Source organism: Amphibalanus amphitrite, unplaced genomic scaffold, assembly GCF_019059575.1.
Source record: "Amphibalanus amphitrite isolate SeventyFive unplaced genomic scaffold, NRLGWU_Aamphi_draft 001095F_arrow, whole genome shotgun sequence".
In the NCBI taxonomy this organism is placed as follows: Eukaryota; Metazoa; Arthropoda; class Thecostraca; order Balanomorpha; family Balanidae; genus Amphibalanus; species Amphibalanus amphitrite.
Genome location: NW_024882589.1, coordinates 76793 through 94458, shown reverse-complemented (window position 1 = coordinate 94458; position 17666 = coordinate 76793). Strand labels below are relative to the sequence as shown.

Here is a 17666-nt window from a genome sequence, read left to right as displayed (position 1 = left end):
AAAGCACGTCTGATGGGAGGTTTGCGAGTTTTCGGGAATTTACAAAACACGACACGCCAAGCCTTGAGCTGTCAAGCCCTGAGCGCGTCTGTAACTCACTGGGGTGTGTTAAGCTCTGTCCTAATAAGACACGTCTGGTTAACAGAGCACATTCTTTTCACACGAACCCAACAACTTAAAATGTTGGGAACATTAAAATACCTGTATCGTTACAACTCATCGCTCATTTCGCTTTCTGATGTCTTTTAAAGGGAACCTCCCACCTTCAAAAAAGTCAATTGATTGTCATGAAAGTGATGTACCACCGTGATTCGGAAGGAGCAAAAATGGATGGCTACCGAATTTCACTGAAGATTACTCACAGGTTTTTGAGTTATTAGACTTTTATTTTTGTTTACATTTTGGGGCCTCTGGTAACCGGTAACCGGTAACCGGTAACCGGTGCCTAAACCGGTAGTTGCAAGCCAAGGTCCCCAATTTGGCTATCTCAACTCAAAACTTATGTTGGTGTGACTGTGATTAAAGTGAGTTATGTCACTTAAATCACGTTTTTTATGGCAAAAAGATAAATACATCGTAGCAAGCACGGCGAGAAAGTAATTTTCGCAGTTTAACCATGAACACCAACACCTCACAAACTTGAGTCGAAAATGTGGCCTGCTGGTAGGTAATTTCAATTCGTCGGCAGTTATTTTGTAAAGAAAATGAGCGAGGCACAATAGGTTGAAGTTTGGCAGTCCTCTTGCCAATATCTACAAAAAAAAGATTTCAAAACATGAGTCGTATGCCCTAATTAGTAACAAACTTAAATTAGTGACCTCCGACCCTCCGACCCCGGTCACCAAAGTGTCCCCGTGTGCCGCACTGCCCGTCACATTTCCCCTGGCCCGCGCGGCTCGACCAATGAGCGGCCGGGCCGGGCCAGGCCCCGCCCCCGGCCGGGCGCAGCTGGTCGGCGGCCGGCGGCCGGCAGTCGGAGGTCGGATCCCGAGCGGGGTGGTTGTGCCGCAGTGAGTTCTGTGCCTCTGTATCGATCCAGAGAAGGTCGACGTCGGCCGTGTGTCGTTAGCGACGAGTCGGATTATCGGACGGCGGAGTTGTGTGAGTACGACCGGTGACCCTGGGGCGGGTCCTGAGGTGGCTCGGCGGGGTCCGTGCGTGTCGGCGCATGTTTCACGGGAGGACGGGGTTGCTCAATGTGTTACCGTTCCGTGTTAGCCCAGTGGGAGGGGAGCTAGCGGGGACTGTTAGGACCACCAAGGTTTGCGTGTCCTGACAGGAAATCAATAACAGCGATTAGGCTGACGGAGGCATAACAACCACGGGGTCGGCGGGCTTCCCGCAGCCGCCGGCTTCCATCGCTGCCGGCATCGAACAGTTTGGGTAGTCGTGACCGCTCGCTCCATGGAAATGTTATCGATGTACTGTACAAACCTTCCCATTCCCAAATCATGTATACAGTTTTATTTGCATGTCGGGTGTCTTTGGTGGTCGATATTCCGCACGGCATTTGCCCAATGTTCGGAATTCATTCCTGACATGGCTGGCAGCGCCGGGAAGCCGCGGGCGGGCCGCCGCTCACCAAACCTGCTACAATTTATTCATTCATGACGCTAGCAGGCCGGGCCATAAACAGCTGCCGTTACGAAACAATGCAGCCGTCGAGGTGCGATACCGTGCATTGAGCGCGTTATTAATGTGGCCTTCGTCGCGTTTCCTTTTGAGGGGTGGCTTTACATACGTCTCAGCCGCCGCGACCCGGCCCGTGCCCTACATGTGTGGGGCTCAAACTGCGCTGTTTGGAGTCTCATCGGTTGTGTCGAGGTGTTTAAATCGACTCGCCGATGCAGATGTTACCGATTAGGGGTTCGCAAATCGCTCGCAGGTCTGGTGCCGCTAATAGCTCAAACACCTTCAGCCGTTCGGAGTATTTCCGCGTATAACGGGATACGGTAAAATCAACACAGGAGTGCCGGGTATCAGCTTATAGTTAATATTATGCTGTTTTAGTGGCGGATTAATGATAGGCGTAGTACGGATGTGATGGCCGTATTATACCAGCCAAACACCATACCTGCTCACCACAATCCGAGCTATAGCCGACAATCGCGTGTCGGGCCGGTCACCAACAGCTCTAAATGATTATTATCATAATAATTTAAGCACACAATCTGATGGTAAATAACGATTGTGCAATTAGCGTTAGCGTAATCAGCCTTTAGAGGGGCCGCCGGCCGGGGTCAGGCGGCCTCTGCAGGCGCTTTGAACTGGCCGACTGCAATCGGTGGCTGGTACCCACGCGTCGGCGCCGGTCACTGGAGCACCACTGGTGCAGCCAGGTGGTGCACTGGTGCAGGCGGAGCGGGGCCGTGACCTGGTGCCGCTGACTGGGGCCAGGTCAGCGCTGGTGACCTGGTGCCTCTCTGGTGCCAGGTCACCAGGGGCGGATCCAGCATTTTGCCAAGGGAGGGGCTATTCCGAATCGGGGGCCCCCCATCGATGGGGGCCCTACCTACCCCCAAAAGTTTAAGCCTGGATTTCGTCCACTTTATTTTTGGGGGCCCCCTATCATGCTTTTTTTGCAAAAAAAAAGAAAATGAGAAAGTCGCCCGGGGGGGGGGGCGCTATAGTCCCTATCGCCCCCCCCCCCCTGGATCCGCCCCTGCTAGGAGGCCTTGTATGTGAACTAGGAAGCCCTCTGTGATAGCTAGGAGGCCCTCTGTGCAGATGCGAGCGCAGGCCCTCAGTACAGACTTGGAGACCCTTTGTGTGGATGCGAGTGGAGGCCCTCTGTGGAGATTAAGAGGTCCTGTGTTGGCGAAGAGGATATCTGTGCAGGCTTGGAGTCCCTCTGTGCAGGATAGGAGACCTTCTGTGTGAGTTAGGAGGCCCTCTGTGTTGGCTAGGAGGCCCTTTGTTCGGATGCGAGTGGAGGCCTCTGTGTAGGCTAAGAGATTTTGTGTTTGTTAGGACATCTGTGCAGGCTTGGAGGCCCTCTGTGCAGGTTAGGAGGCCCTGTAAAAGTGGTCATCTCTGTGAGTATAAGAGACCTCCAAGTTATGAAAAGCTTTACCAATCTTCTAACAAAGAAGTCTTCTCAGCTAGTCTTCTAAGAAATAACTAAGTGGGTAGGTTAAAAAAAAAAACTCATCGGATTTCGGCCACTTTATTTTCAGGAGGCCCCCTTTTCAGCTTTTTAACTTTTTATTTTATTTTTGAAAAAAATCGGCCAAGGGGGGGGCCATGGCCCCCATGGCCCCCCCCTTGTATCCGCGCCTGCAGGTCACTGGTGTCAGTCGGCTGGGCTGCTCCACATGCACTGCCGCTCATGTGCCATGGATGAAAATCGCGATTGGTGTTCTTCGCAACTGTTCAATAGTTTCAAGGCGGCATTGTAAATATCTTTTCACCGGGCGTCATTTGATATTAAGCAATCTATTCGTGACACCTTTTGCGTTTAACGATGTCGATGTTCAACACACATTCCACGCGTATAGAACGTGTGATTTCAGGATGAAAACGCTCTTGGCAACAATTATTCCCGGTTGATTCTGGTCGCATTTCCAGAACCAAGAAATAACTGCGAAGTTTGCTTCAAGTCTGTTCCAAATATAATCGTGACTGCTTGTCAGCCTGTGCGTTATGCACATCATGCATGTCGTATGGGCCGTTTTGTCTAATATATTCTCCCTAAATGTTCAACGCTGCACGCGTGGTTTCCAAAAATAGATGGTTTGTTCATCTTGGTAATGCAGTCCGCTCGCGTTATAGCGCCATAAACTTGCATCTTTTCAGAGCGCTATGCTTTTAAACAGTTAGCACTGTTTTTGGAAAGTTTATAGAACGGTTCACACTGTGAACTAGTGATGTCAATTACGGAAAATCGGAATACCGATACCAAACCAAATACCAACCAAAACCGCGGGAAAATACCGAAACCAAACCAACTTGGGAAACTGAGGGAAATACCAACTTTTTACCGATTTCTTAGCCTCTTATACATTAGTGAGGGCTTATGATACCAACAAATTACCAAACACATTACGATTGAAATACCAAATACCAAGTTGGTATCGGTTTGGTATCGGTATACCAAAAAGTTGGTATCCGATTGACATATCTACTGTGAACCGTTCTCTTTCCCCTGAAACCCGGGGAAGCCGTGGACACACGCCTCTGAGAACCTGGGAGCGTGTTTTCACATTCACTCCCTGGGCCTTCTCTTTGCCTGCGAAACTCGTAAATCGGATGTCTTGCGAATGCTGGCCGCGGAGCATTTATGTAATGCATCGAATATGTTGCAAATGGCGTTTACGCCACTATGGCGTGCCATTCTTGGCTTTGATGTGTACTTTTACGGTTTAACAGACCGGCTGGGACCATGGCAAGCTATCGCGTATTTGTCCGGTGTGCCTCTTTTACGTTGATCGTGAGGTGACTTCTTGGTTTGGCTGACGCTATCTGAAACGAGATCAGACTGAAAAGAGCGTTCTGGCGTCATTTCTGTCCGTTTGGGTTTTAGAAAACCCGTCACTGGCCAGCTACTTACCAGCAGCGGGGCTTTGAGAGGAGCAGTCGACCATCTGAGCTTTAAGTGCTGACGTAAACAGCCCTTAAGCTCTAATCTCCGGCATCGCTGAGTTTGTGTGCTCGGAATATATTTTGTCCGTATATTAGCGGATTCAGAATGCGTTGCAAAGAGTCGTGGTTTTCTGTTTACGTTTTTCAACAGTTCGAATGGATGGATATAAGAGAACACGGCTACGGTGGTCAAGTTTGCGTATAGTGTTGCTCCAGATACAACACTGTCCCATTTTAGATGCAGTTGCACAGCTGTACAGAGGGCCGGCCGCTCGCCCGCGTCCGTCGCTCTGACTCGATCGCTCTCTGCCCGACGTGCCCCGATCGCCGCCGATAACCCCGGCGACCTCTGATCGGCCCGATGACCTCGGTTGACCCCGTGACCTGGGCGTGACCCCGGGCGGCGGCCGTCTGACCCGGCCGGTCAGCTCCGCGCAGGGCGTGCTCCCACGACCTCGGCCGACCTGCACAGAGCGCCGACGGGCCCTGCAGAGCACCTCTGGCGGCCCCGGCGCGGCGCGAGCCTCGCGCAGACAATCGCGGGCGGAGGCGCGGCGTTATGCAAGGATGGGCGTGCCGCCGCCGCCGCCGCCGCCGCCCCCGCCCAGAGCGAGATGCACGTCCGCCCGGGCAGCCGGGCCACCCAGCCATCAGTCTTGGCGGGGCGACTCGCAACTCCTCCACCCGTCCGACAGTGACGTCTTGAGAGCTTTATGCAACAGAGTCGCCTACGCTGGCTTATAAACGTCCGCCGAGTGCGGGGGCATTTGGCATCGCTGACATGACAATATCCTTACTGCTCGCGCAGCGATTTCTCAAAGCTAGTGAATATTTGCAAGAACGCAATTGATTTCGGTTTGTTTTCGTAACACATCTTATTTTTAAGTGAGCACAGTCCACAGACCTGAGAATCTGAAGATTGAAACTCCGCGGATAGGTGTGTTCCATGTTCGGTTTCCCTGCGGTAACGGTGCCGTGTTCGCGTTTCCCGCTCCGCTCGTGTTCCGTCTGTGACGTGCGTCCGTCCGTCACACGGGTCGAGCCTGGCGTGACGGGCCGCGTGACGCTTCACGGCCGGCTGGTGCCGCCGCTCCAGACTGAGGTCATTTGCCCGGGTCACTTATCGGGCCGTGACAGGCGGGCACCAGGCGCCGAACGGCCCACGCAGATTGCGAAACGGCGCCGGAACGGAACGAAATGGAACGACAGATGGAACGCACTGACTGAAACTAACTTACCAGCTGAACCGGAATGGGGACGAACGGAATAGTATTTAATCATGAATGGAATGGATGGTTGTGAAGGAAGGACTAATCATAATAGAATATAAAACATATGATGAGATGGTTAATGAAAAGCGATGAGGGATCTTCGATGCATGGCTTTGTATGCTTCCGTAGTGAAAAGGTTGACCCTTTTTTGCCAGCTGTAATTGACAAAATGGAGCGCCTAATATGCGAGCAAGGATGCGAAACGACCGTCCTATTTTGTTAAATCCCTAGTTTCCTTTTTAGCGAGCTCACTCTAATGAACACCGTCCGTGCTCGGTAGCAGTGGTCGGCGCTCGATTTAGTGGTCGCGTATCTCGGAAACTGTCAGTGGTGAGCAGAAATCCATAATAGGACTCGCACGACGCGCCCCGGCGGCCGTCGAAACCGACTCCTGCGGGAGCGGTAGGTAGTCACGAAGCTCCGGCCAGCTGCCGAGCTGCCGATCACGAAACGGAGCCGAGCTGCCGATCACGAAACCGAGACGAGCTCACGGGGACTAGGAGTGGTGAGAGCCAGAGATGGGACATCAGAGATTGGAGCTGGTCGAGCTAGGAGCTTAGAGCGAAAGCTGGAGGCCTGATTGAAGTCACGTAGCTCCACTCCAGCAAAAGGGGATAAGTCGTGGTTTCACGATTTAGTGGCCGTGTCTTTGAGCTCGGGACAGGGTGGACCTCTCGATGCTTCGTTTTCGGGATCGCCACCGAGTCACTGGCGAATGGCAATCACCCGGACATTGGCACTCCGGCCGGGACCCTGTCAGCTGATCGAATTTCCGCCAATACCCCGACCCTGACCTTTGCATGACCTGCCAGGCGGACTGACATTTGCCGCTCCCTGAATGGCACGGTGGAGGGGGTGTCTATCTGTCCCTCGCGGGTCGAACGGTCCGTCGATACGGATCTCAGCACTGTTGAGCGTTAACTAATAACGGGCGTTAGAGCACAGTATGGCGTGTGTGGTATGCAATAATGGACGTCATTCAAGGGTGTCGCGATGTCTATTGTTCAGATTTGATTGATGTTGAGCACATTCACGCAGTGACGCGACTGAGGCGTCAGACGGCGCGCGGAGGTGATTCACCGTGAGAATGGGGAGCACACAGACGTGAGGCAGCATCGAGTCACGACCAAGGTGTGGGTACACCAGTTTGGGAAACGGAACATATCTACCTGAGGTGGGGATTAGCGCGCTGATGATGCGACTTTAATCACGACCTCGGACCGCTGAGCAGGCTAACTACCGGACAGGATACACCGCGGGTGGCATGGTTGTGGATCACCTGAAAAATCGTGATATTGCGATGCATTGAAATCACGACCGGCAGCCAGTATTTCAGGGCACCCCATCCTACGTCATTTCTCTCGATAAGCCAATCAGATCCCCGCCTGGCCCCCTCATGACGTCACTTTTCCCCCAGTCCTCCAATCAGCGCGGCGTTTCGGGCGGTGCCGTACCGCCGTCCCACATTCCATCCCGTCTGCAATGCGGGCCCCGGGCGGCAGGTGATTTGCGGCCGTGTGTAGACGGTCGCCGGCGGCCGGTCCGCCAGTGCCGGTCACGGCAGCCGCCTAGCGCCCCGGGTCAGCCGGCTAAGTCTCCTCTCACGCAGCGGCCGGCCCGCGCCAGCCCCGACCGCCGCCGGCCAGATGAGCTCTAGGTGGAGTCCCAGCCGGCGACAGCGCTAAATTATAATGGCCGTATTGCGTGCGCGGTCGGCCGGCTGGAAATTGCGCACATGCTTTACGGTCGATTTTTGAATTATGACTCGATTCGTGTAGTGACAGGCAGTGCCGCAATGTTGATCGGGTCGCGAGAAAGTAATATCGAGCGCCATTTGGCTCACGATGTTCAATGTAGAACCTGATCAAGGTCATCGCTTCAGCGATTAAATGGGTCGGCGTTTATCATCAGTTGACCCCTGTACCGCGGTCAGCCGCATTCTTGCCACCCATCATCCCGGACCGGTATACTCGTACGGTGGGAAGCGGTGCGTTCCCGGGGAGTCGGGCGGCTCCCGGCCGGTCCGTCTGTCTGTCTGTGCCCGGGGGCGGCTGCTCGGATCCTCGGCCCGCCCACCGCCGGGGGCAGCCCTCTGCCCCGGGTCAGCCGGCCCCGTGACAGCCAGCCTGCAGTGTGCGGCTCACAGTTTCGCAGAACGCCCGTGAGCGGCCGGCGTGCAGCTCGCGAGTCGGGCGGGCCGGGCATGCCGCGCCGCGCCGAGGTATTCGCGATATGGCTGCTGCGGCGCCGCGGGCGCCTCCTCGGGGGCGCAGTGATGACCTCTGAGCCGTGTGAGGTACCGAGAGAGGCCAACAGCGCAGCGGAATAAACGGCCCGGCCGCCGGCCGTATTATAAAGTCATAACGAGGGCCGTTACCGAGGACGGCGATGGGTTCCGTGAAGGGTCGGCCGGCCGAGTGATGGGTGGCTGCTTACACCGCGAACGGGCCCAGAACTGGTGACCTATGGGGAAACCGGGAATCACTTAGCGGCTTAGCTTGGTTCCTTGGAGTGATTTCTGACGTAAGTGTGGCGCTAGGTAGCCCTCATTTTGCAAAGTTGCACGTATCCTATGAAACGATTTTAGAGAAAATATAATTTCTGGCAACGAGCGAAACCCGGATCCAGGTATGAGGTAGGATATGATTTAAACGGTGAAAACAGCTATAAGGAAGTGCATGCTTCCGTGATCACTGATCAATGATCATCCTGCATGAGGATGATTTTTTTTTGCCGAAAGCTTAAGCTTTCCGCTGACATCACCGAACAAATTGCACTTTGTTCTGAGCTTGCCTGGCGCCCAACAGATCCTCAGCAATGATCCCCTTACATATCTACCGACGGCTGTCGAAACCGCCACTCCATTCTAACGAAAAACAATCCTTCAAATGGCGAAATTCCGGCTTCGCGGCGGTCAGGGGCAGGATACCGGCGCGACCCCCGTTCTGGTCCATGGGGCGGCTATAGACAGGAGGACAGACACCGGAGGTCGCGCGAGGGGACGGGAGGGGACGCGGAAGGGGAGGGGGACGGGGGCAGCCGAGTCGAACTCCGCTCCCCACTGAGCGGCGATCGATACGGCCCGATCGCACCGGGCCTGGAAGGGAAGTGGCGCGCCCGGGCAAACATGGCGCATTACGGCGCCGCCGCCGCCGCCGCCGCCGCCGCCGCCGCCGCCGCCGCGCCGTATTTGTCCGACACCGCGCCACTTCCGCCGGAAGGGGGCCGGAACCGCCGCACCGCGCCCCTCATTGTCGGGGAGAGCGGACGGTGGACAGCGGATCCACGGCAGACTGATGCCACCCGCTGGTATACGGCGAGTTCGCCCGGCGAAAATAACGTCAGAGCGCCGCTACCGGCGGTGTTTGTCGGGAAGGAATGCAAACGGCAGGTGTGCTGGGGTGATGGGGAGGATATTATTGGTAGGTCGTGAATGAAAGTCCACAATTATTGATCAGGACCCTCCGATTAGCATTGAGGACGAATTGTCGCGCAATGCATTTATTTTATGTACACACAAAAGTAATAGGAAAGAATACAAAGCAAAGTTGATTAAACGCATTATATACCCGACAATATCCTGTCACGTCATGGCGAATCATGTCCCATCGTGACTCCACGCCTCGTCATGTTTCGTCCTTCCGTCCCGTTGCGTCACCGTGTTCGGCGCCGCTGGCCAGCGCCACCCACTCCCAGGTGGACCCCCCTCCCCTGTCGGCGTCGACGACTTGGCAGGCGGGCCGGCGCCACGTGGGCCGCCGTCTGGCCCGACGGCCGCCGGCGCGCCGACCCCGTGACCGTCACTGTCGCCGGCGGCGGCGTGTCGCGAACGACGGTGGCGGCGGTGGGTGGATGGTGCAAGTGTGCTGGACGCTGGTTAGTGAAAGTGGAAACGAAGGATTTATTTCGTAAAGAATATACTTAGAAAGTCGAGAATTAGACGTCAGGAAGAAAACTGCAGCAGTGTGCGCTTGATTGGCTGGCCGTCGCTTTGGGTAAGAACTAAGAAGCACCCACTCGTGATTAATTTCGTGGTAACCGTTCGTTCCCTCGCCACTGTGTATTACATGGTATCTGCATTCGGAGTTGCATTGTTTGGTAACTACTTGTCTGATTAATGTCTGTCTTGTTGAACACCTTGTGAAACATTCAATTGCATTCATTGAAACGGCCTGTAAGCGTCGAGACCTGATTAACACATCATTAATGACACCATTGCTATGCCCCGTCTGCCGGCTCCTGTCGCTGGTAATCACGCAGTCCACACAGCGTCGTACCACGCGACTCTGAGTCGTTAACATGCCGTGCCGTCGTACGACTGCCTTCCCCAGGTCGTAAGTCCCCTCCCTGCCCTGTTCGGGCCGGCGATCGATACTGGTCTCCCTAGCTGAATTACCCGACACATGCACGCAGAAGGTCGGACCGACGACCCCGAAAAACGCCACCTTCTGTACAAACTCGCAGCGGGCCATGTCTCACCCCGTGGTCTAATCCGGCTCATGAGGACTTCGCTGTGATTATCTAAGCTTCTTTGGGCTGGATTTTGTTAGCTCGAAAGGCGTTGACTTTGGTCCCTTGGCCTTAGTGCAGGATTGAATTTGGTTGGATTGAGTTGGCCCATGACCGTCTTAGTTTGGTCTGTTTAGGCCTGCCTGGGCTGGGCTCATTTACTCGCTTGCCGTGGTGAGTCGGGGAACAGAATGTGAATAATGGAAAGTCGGACGGGGCGGCGGGAGGGGCAGTTTTTACGCCCGGTGCGGCCCGCTGCCCCGCGCGCCACGCGTTACCTTTCAGCGGGGTGCTCTGGGCTGGGTGAGGAGCGGGTGCACAGACCCCCGGTCCAGACAGCGCCGGACGCTCCGCCGGCAGACCAGGGCGGAGCGCCACCGCCGGCGGAAGTATCATGCCTAGCGTGCAGATTGTAAGGGGATTCGTTTCTAATCCTGTTTCACACAGGGCCGTGCGGACTAAACTGGCGGATTTGCAGAGGCATCGCATGCAGGTGCATCGTCTTTTCCTTGGTTTCTTTCCAGTTTACCGAGCACGCCTCCTGACTGGCCGGCGGGCCGTGCGTCCCTGTTGGTACTGCAGTGTGTTTTCTCCGAAAGGGCGGACCCCGGCCGCGTGTGACATACCACTCTCTCGTAGACATTGACTGAGGTACCGCGTTCAAATTATTGACAAGCACGACACTTCACGCGGCCTTGCTTGAGATGCAGAGTCGACTACGGGCGGCCCGCCTGCTCTAATAGCGAGATAAATAATGCATTTTGTTCGCGCATTATACATTCAAACGGGTTAGTGATAGCCGAACCTGGTGCTCTGCTTTCGAGCTGTCGCCCCATGGTGTGAGCGCGCCGCGTTTGGGGCGAGTGTTTGGCCGAGCTCTGACCTGTGGGCTGTGACCTCTCCTCCGTAGATGACCGGGAAACGGACGCGGAGTTTCAAGTGTGCCGTCCACCACCGCGACCGCGAGGTGCGCAGCGAGAACGACTTCCATCTGATCACCAAGCCCATCTCACCGTTCCAGAGGTGAGTTGGAGCGCGGCAACAGCCCGGAGACAGCTCCGGAGACAGCCCTGCCACATCCCCGCGCTCACAGCCCCTGCTACAGCCCCACCCTGCCCTGTTCCAGACATAGTCACGGACCGGCACAACGTCACAACTCTGGCACAACTCCCGTCACAGTCCCTCCCCACAGCCCCATCCACAGCCCCCTTCTACACCTCTTCCACAGCCAGTTTAGACTCCTGTCCACAGCCCCTCCCTCAGCCTAGAGACAGCCTCGCGGCCGCCCCTGCTCATGTCTGCATATCGATGCGACCGATGGCCGTTCGCCTCTTTTGGTCTCGGGCTGGCGGCGCGACCCCGCGCGATGTATCGGTTGCCAGCTCGTCAGAGCGGCGGCGGCGCGGCGCGAAATTGACGGCACGCCGGCGGCGGGCACTCTTCTGTCGGGCGTCCGTGTAGGTCACGCGTCCGGCCCGGGTCAGGTGTCAATATAAATAGCAGGCGACGCCGCGTGACCTCTGCTCGGCGGGTTGGCTGGCAGTCTGAACCCACGCACAGCCGCGATCGGTCTCCGCCCCCGCTGTCATCAGCCCCCCCCCCCCGTCACCCAAAGCTACACCCCCCCCCCCCCCCGTCACTCCGCTGCCACAAACCGGCGGAATGCCCGGATCGGCCGTCGTGAGATGGCGGGCTCGATTCCAGTCACGTGCCGTGTTTTCACTTTCGTCTCGGCTGTCTCGAGATGATGAGTACGAGCCACTCGCCATATCGGTTGCTATGTTATTTTATAGCCAGCAGATGGCCCCAGGTGCAGCGAAATGAGCGGTCAGTGATTCTTAGCTGCTAATAAATCACGTCATTTGCATGGCGGTCGGTCATTAAAGGTGCATCTTTGTTTCATTTGTTGTGTTGTGTTGGTGTTGCAGAATGGTGAAAATGGTGGCGGACGAGTATTTGACGGACGAGCGGGACCGCAAGTACTACGCCGACCACTACCGCTGCTGCCCGCCGCCGCTGTTCATCATATCGGTCACCCTGCTGGAGGTGAGTACCCAGTACCGAGTTCCTAGTACCGAGTACCGAGTACACAGCACCGAGTACCGAGTACTGAGTACTGAGTACCGAGTACCGAATACCGAGTACCGAGTACCGAGTACCGAGTACCGAGTACCGAATACCGAGTACCGAGAACTGAGAGACAGTACACAGTACCAGTGTCGAGTAAGCGCCGAAATCAGCCAACAAAACACGGCGAGCGACTCCCTCCTAACTGGTGGTCAAGTAGTGCCTCTGCGTGTAGAAGTGCCATTCCCGACCACCAGACTTTGATGACCTAAAACCTTGCCGCAAGACTACAACCGCGCGGACCCTTCTGAAGACATTGGGCTCAGGCTCTGCTTGTCCCAGGCTAGATTGTCCCTCCTGATCATCTCGGTGGCCACCTCTAAGACCACCTGGTTGTCTCGCCTGAGCCTACTGGGTGGCCCCTGATGAGCCCGCTGAGTGGCCCCTGATGAGACCACCCCGAAACGGAGAGCTGCACCAGTTGACCGTCGCCCAGAGTGGCAGACTGCCGTCTTCCTGGTCCGGGACTGGGGGCGGGGCGCTCCGAGCGACCTCCGCTCTCTCCCCTCTCTCCCCTCTCTCCTCTCTCCTTTCCCGTAGCCTCTGCACAGTCGCCGGCACCGTGTTGGCGCGAGCGGCGGCCCAAATTTGGCGCCAGGACGGCCACATTTGGCGCCGCACTCGCCGCCGGCGCCGAATTCAGACGGCATTTACATCTTTTAGGATGTATTGCCCATGGTGCGAGTGGGTGCATTACAGGGCGCGACCTGTGGCGCGTCAGTGCCGCTCCTGACTTGTGGCACGCCCTTAAAAAGACCGGAGCTGGCAGCGGGCAGTCCGGCATGTTATATGCGACAGTTCTAGACTCTCATTCGGCTCTGAATTTGCTCCACCAGTGCGCTCGCTGCTCAGGTTGTGCAGGCTTTCTCTGTGTGGACTGAAACGTCACTGCTCTGCGGGAACTGTTTGGAAGTTCCGCACTCGGATCCAAAGCCCCTCTATGCTAGTGGCAGGGGTTTGTTTGAATCCGGCGGCACCCCGTAGACTGCCTGCCGAGTGTCGCAGATGTCGCGGGCGTGTTTTACAGCTCCCACCGCGCTGCGCTGTCCACACCGTACCTGACATTCTGGGCCGTCTTCATACAACCGGGGACCTCTCGTGAGGCCTCTCCAGGCCCCTGTCGCCTCGCTGACCCCTCGCCGGCGCCGGCGGCCCCTCCCTGGCCCTCACTGGCGCCATACAGGCCGCTGCAGCTCTGCCTTTCAATGAGAGTCGCCGGCCAGAAAAGGCGCGTGCCGTCCGCCCCCGATGGCTTTTGGCGGGTCACCCGGCGAGCGGCGGGCGCCGCCCAGCGCTGTGCCGCTGGCCTGCTGACCAGCGACCAGCGGTGACCACCGCTCAGTGGCCAGCCCACCTTCCCCTCTGTCCCGAGCAGACTTGTGCCAAGGTCCCAAAAAGATCCGAGATCCAGGGTTCGCAGAGTCCAAGGTCTGGGACCTTGATGGATCCTGGACCTTGCATTGTCATTTTTGTCGTGAGACCTTGGAAACCCAGGACCTTAAACCATCCATATACCGCGAGACCTTGGAATCCCAGGACCTTAACATTTGCATGTGTCGCGAGACCTTGGAATCCCAGGACCTCAACATTTGCATATGCCGCGAGACCTTGGAATCCCAGGACATCAACATTTGCAAATGCCGCGAGACCTTGGAATCCCAGGACATCAACAATTCATGTGACATGAGACCTTAGAAACCCAGGACCTCAACATTTCATATGCCGTGAAACCATGGAAACCCAGGGGTCAGGACCTCAAAATTTTGGTATGCTGCAAGACCCTGCAGAATGCAAACCTTCAGTCACAGTTTTATTATTTGTCATGGAATCTTAGGAGAATGGTCTGGACCTACACCATCACTTTGTTGAGGGACCTCAAGAATCCTGGAAGCCAGACTGTGTAGACATATATAGAGCCAAATCGTTGTCATGGCTGTGAGGCAGAACTGGAACAAGAGACCTGGTAGCTTTTTACATTATCAATGTTATGGATTATGAAACTGTCAAATAGTGGACAGTGGTGGTTTGGAAAGTTCTTTTCTAATCTCATCTCACCTCACATATTTTCTGGGTTGTGATATGCCGGGCTTGAAGCTACTTGGAAGCTACCTACCCACTGACCAAGTAAGTGTCAAACTTATTTGTTTTGAAAGTCATCAAATCACCATTGAACAATGAGCATTCAATATAAGCAATTATTCCATGACGGTTCAACTTTTTCGTTTAGCAGGTTTTCGTCGGACAATTTTCGTCTGCAGATTTTCGTCCGCAGACTTTCGTCTATTGCATTTTTTCGTCTGTGCATTTTTAAGTCCGCACATTTTTTCGTAAGGACATTTTCCGCCTCGTCCAGACGAAAAAATGCCGGACAGAAAAATACTCAGACGAAAAATGCACCAAATCAATTCGTACAGACGAAAAAATGCAAGACGAAAAAGTCAGACGAAAATCTGCCGACCAAGAACCTTGCCAAGAACCATCTGACGAAAAAATTGTCAGATGGAATTTTGTTCAGAGCCTTCAAGCTAATGTGAATGAACAGTAAGTAAGGTTTGCGCTCGCTGATAATCTAATTCTATTGGCTTAATCGCTCAGTTTTTCTGTGAGCGCTCGCGCAAACAAGACTTGGAACATATTTGAGTTTTTATCCTAGGTATTATGTAACTGAATGTGCAGAAAATGGAAGGCATATACCTATCCAGTTCAACTTTTCCATATTTATGAAGCCTGTAGGTTTTATTTCTGGCTTTTTGATATTGCCTGAAAGAATACTTGAATGTCTGTCTTCAATAACTGTAAGGTGCTATCCTACATTCATACTGATCAGGTAAGATTGATTTGAAAGGGACATGACAATACAAATTGCAAGGTACCTATTACCTACCTATATTTTTATGAATTTTTCAGGCTAGAGAAGGAGAGATCGATATTATGATCATCTTTAACTTGTGTTGAAGCTCCCCTACCTATGTTGGTAAGCGATAAAACCACCACAGGTTTGCATAGGTTCTGCCCCTTTCAATGTTGCTGGGCATCCGTTGGCAGAATATTTAGAAGTAAGTCTGCTCATCAGAATGTTAGTTTGTTTTAGTTCTTGTTGTGGGACCCTGAATTCTTTGGATCCTGAGATGTATTCTTGTCGTGGGACCTTGAGGACTGTGGACCCTGAACTCTGAAGTGTATACTTCCATGGGACCTTGGGGACTGTGGATCCTGAAATTCACACTTGGCGTGGGACCCTAGGGACTGTGCATCCTGCAATGCATTCTCGTCGTGGGACCTTAGGGACTGTGGATCCTGCAATGTATACTTGCCGTGGGACCTTGGAAACCTTGGATTCTAGAAATTGAATTTGCCATGGGACCTTGGAAACCATGATTCTAGAAATTGAATTTGTCGTGGGACCTTGGAAGCCTTGGATTCTAGAAATTGAATTAGCCGTGGGACCTTGGAAACCTTGGATTCTAGAAATTGAATTTGCCGTGGGACCTTGGAAACCTTGGATTCTAGAAATTGAATTTGCCGTGGGACCTTGGAAACCTTGGATTCTAGAAATTGAATTTGCCGTGGGACCTTGAGGATCCTGGATCTTGATTTTTGGTCACGGCACAAATCTGGTCCCGAGATAGAGGGGAATGCTGTTGACATTGCCTGACGGTTAGGACACGAAGTGTTCCGTGGGATGAGTAGAAAGCTCTCCGTGGGCGCGAGAGATGCGTCCAAACCGGGCACAGAGGATGACTCAGAGTCCGGACCCGGTAAGAATCACTCAGGATTACGTCCGTATGTGGGCGAGCGGGCCTCACAGCTGTGACCCACCCGGAGCCGCGCGGCCGAAAAGCTGCCTATATGCGCCCCCCACTCGCGGCGGCTCCGCCCTGCAGCCAGCCCGAGCTGAGGTCACGGAGCTGCCGTGACACCGCACGGGGAGGGCAGCGGCCGGCTGAGGATGACGCGTCCCAGCAGCTAAACGAGGCAGCTTAGCGGCGACACGAGACGGGCTCATTGGCGTCTCCCGCACGCGCGGATTAGAGAGCGGCTCAGCACGCGAGCGACGAGAGCCGCCCCGCAGAGGAGAGAGGGCTGCTCGTCGCGTGCAGGAGGACAGTGACGGTTTTAATTAGATATCCGCAGAAATACCAGGGGATGTTCTGCTCGGGGAAACAGTGAAGTCCCCGAAAAAATGAGCAATCGGGGAATCACTCTGCGTCCTCGCTCTTCCAGATAGGTATCAGTGCCAAAACCCGTTCCGTCTAAGTATTCCTAACAGCCTTGCCATGAGAGCAGTCAGCCAACGAGTGAGAGATCTCTGATCTGCCATCGCAGGAGCAGGCTGTCTGGTGACAGGGTGGCTTTGGGCGGATGTCAGGCATGATAAATGAGCACGATGACAGCTCTTTCTGACGCGAACTGTCTAAGATGGTCTCTGATGGTCTCTGAGGGGAAGAGTCGTGTTCGGACGGCTGCGGGTGACGGGAACAGACTTTCTGCACAGGTTTATCCTTTTTTAAGACGCAAGATTTATAAACAGCAGTTTATACATAATGTCTTACCGCCATGCATATTTCAGATACTTACATTCAGAGACCGCCAAATGAGGTGTTACAACGCCCTGCAGTCTGCAGTTGATCAGTCTGCAGCTGCTCGTCGTTGTCCACATCTGCAGACAGCTGTTAGCAATATCAGCCACCGTCGACATACCTCTCGAACCACTCCAGGTGGCGACAGGGCTGCATCCTCTCCTCTTCGAGTCTTCAATATGTATACCGCCCGTCAGCTGTCGCGATAAACCTCCTCCGATTGACACGGCGCGGGTACTGCGCCCAGATGTCCACCGGCTACCCGGTAAACGCCCATTACTGGCCATTATCAGCGGCTAATTAACCGGCCATTAACTAAGCGGCCGGTGTCGGGCGTCTTTATCGCGCGCGCTGGCCGCGCTGGTGCCGTCTGCAGCAGCCCAAATGGATGGCTGCCGCCGGGGTGCGGACATAATTGTGAGGCGGCCACTCGATGCCGCCCAGATAGGCGGCCAGCGTGGGATGCCGGGGAATGGAACGCCACCGGCGACGGCCTGACGGGGACGACGAGCAGCGTGACTGAGACGACGGACTGGACTTTGATACAAGACAGGTGGTATGGTGCGCGATTTGGTGCAAGATTGGCGTCTGTGTACCG

At 54.8% G+C, this 17666-nt stretch overlaps 1 protein-coding gene across 3 annotated transcripts in view; it reads left to right on the top strand.

Annotated features, from left to right (window-relative positions):
• The first annotated feature begins 983 nt into the window (after positions 1 to 983).
• Positions 984 to 17666, top strand: part of LOC122370072 (protein rhomboid-like) — a 34298-nt gene continuing 17615 nt past the window's right edge. Inside the window, exons 1-3 of one of the 3 annotated variants that reach the window (XM_043345334.1) lie at positions 984 to 1099; positions 11272 to 11384; positions 12290 to 12407. In XM_043345334.1, the coding sequence (XP_043201269.1) occupies positions 11272 to 11384; positions 12290 to 12407 (231 nt within the window). In that variant the 5' untranslated portion in view covers positions 984 to 1099. Of the gene's footprint in view, positions 1100 to 9730; positions 9848 to 10717; positions 10774 to 11271; positions 11385 to 12289; positions 12408 to 17666 lie in introns of those variants that run through there. The other 2 variants (XM_043345335.1, XM_043345333.1) reach the window with 2 other exon arrangements.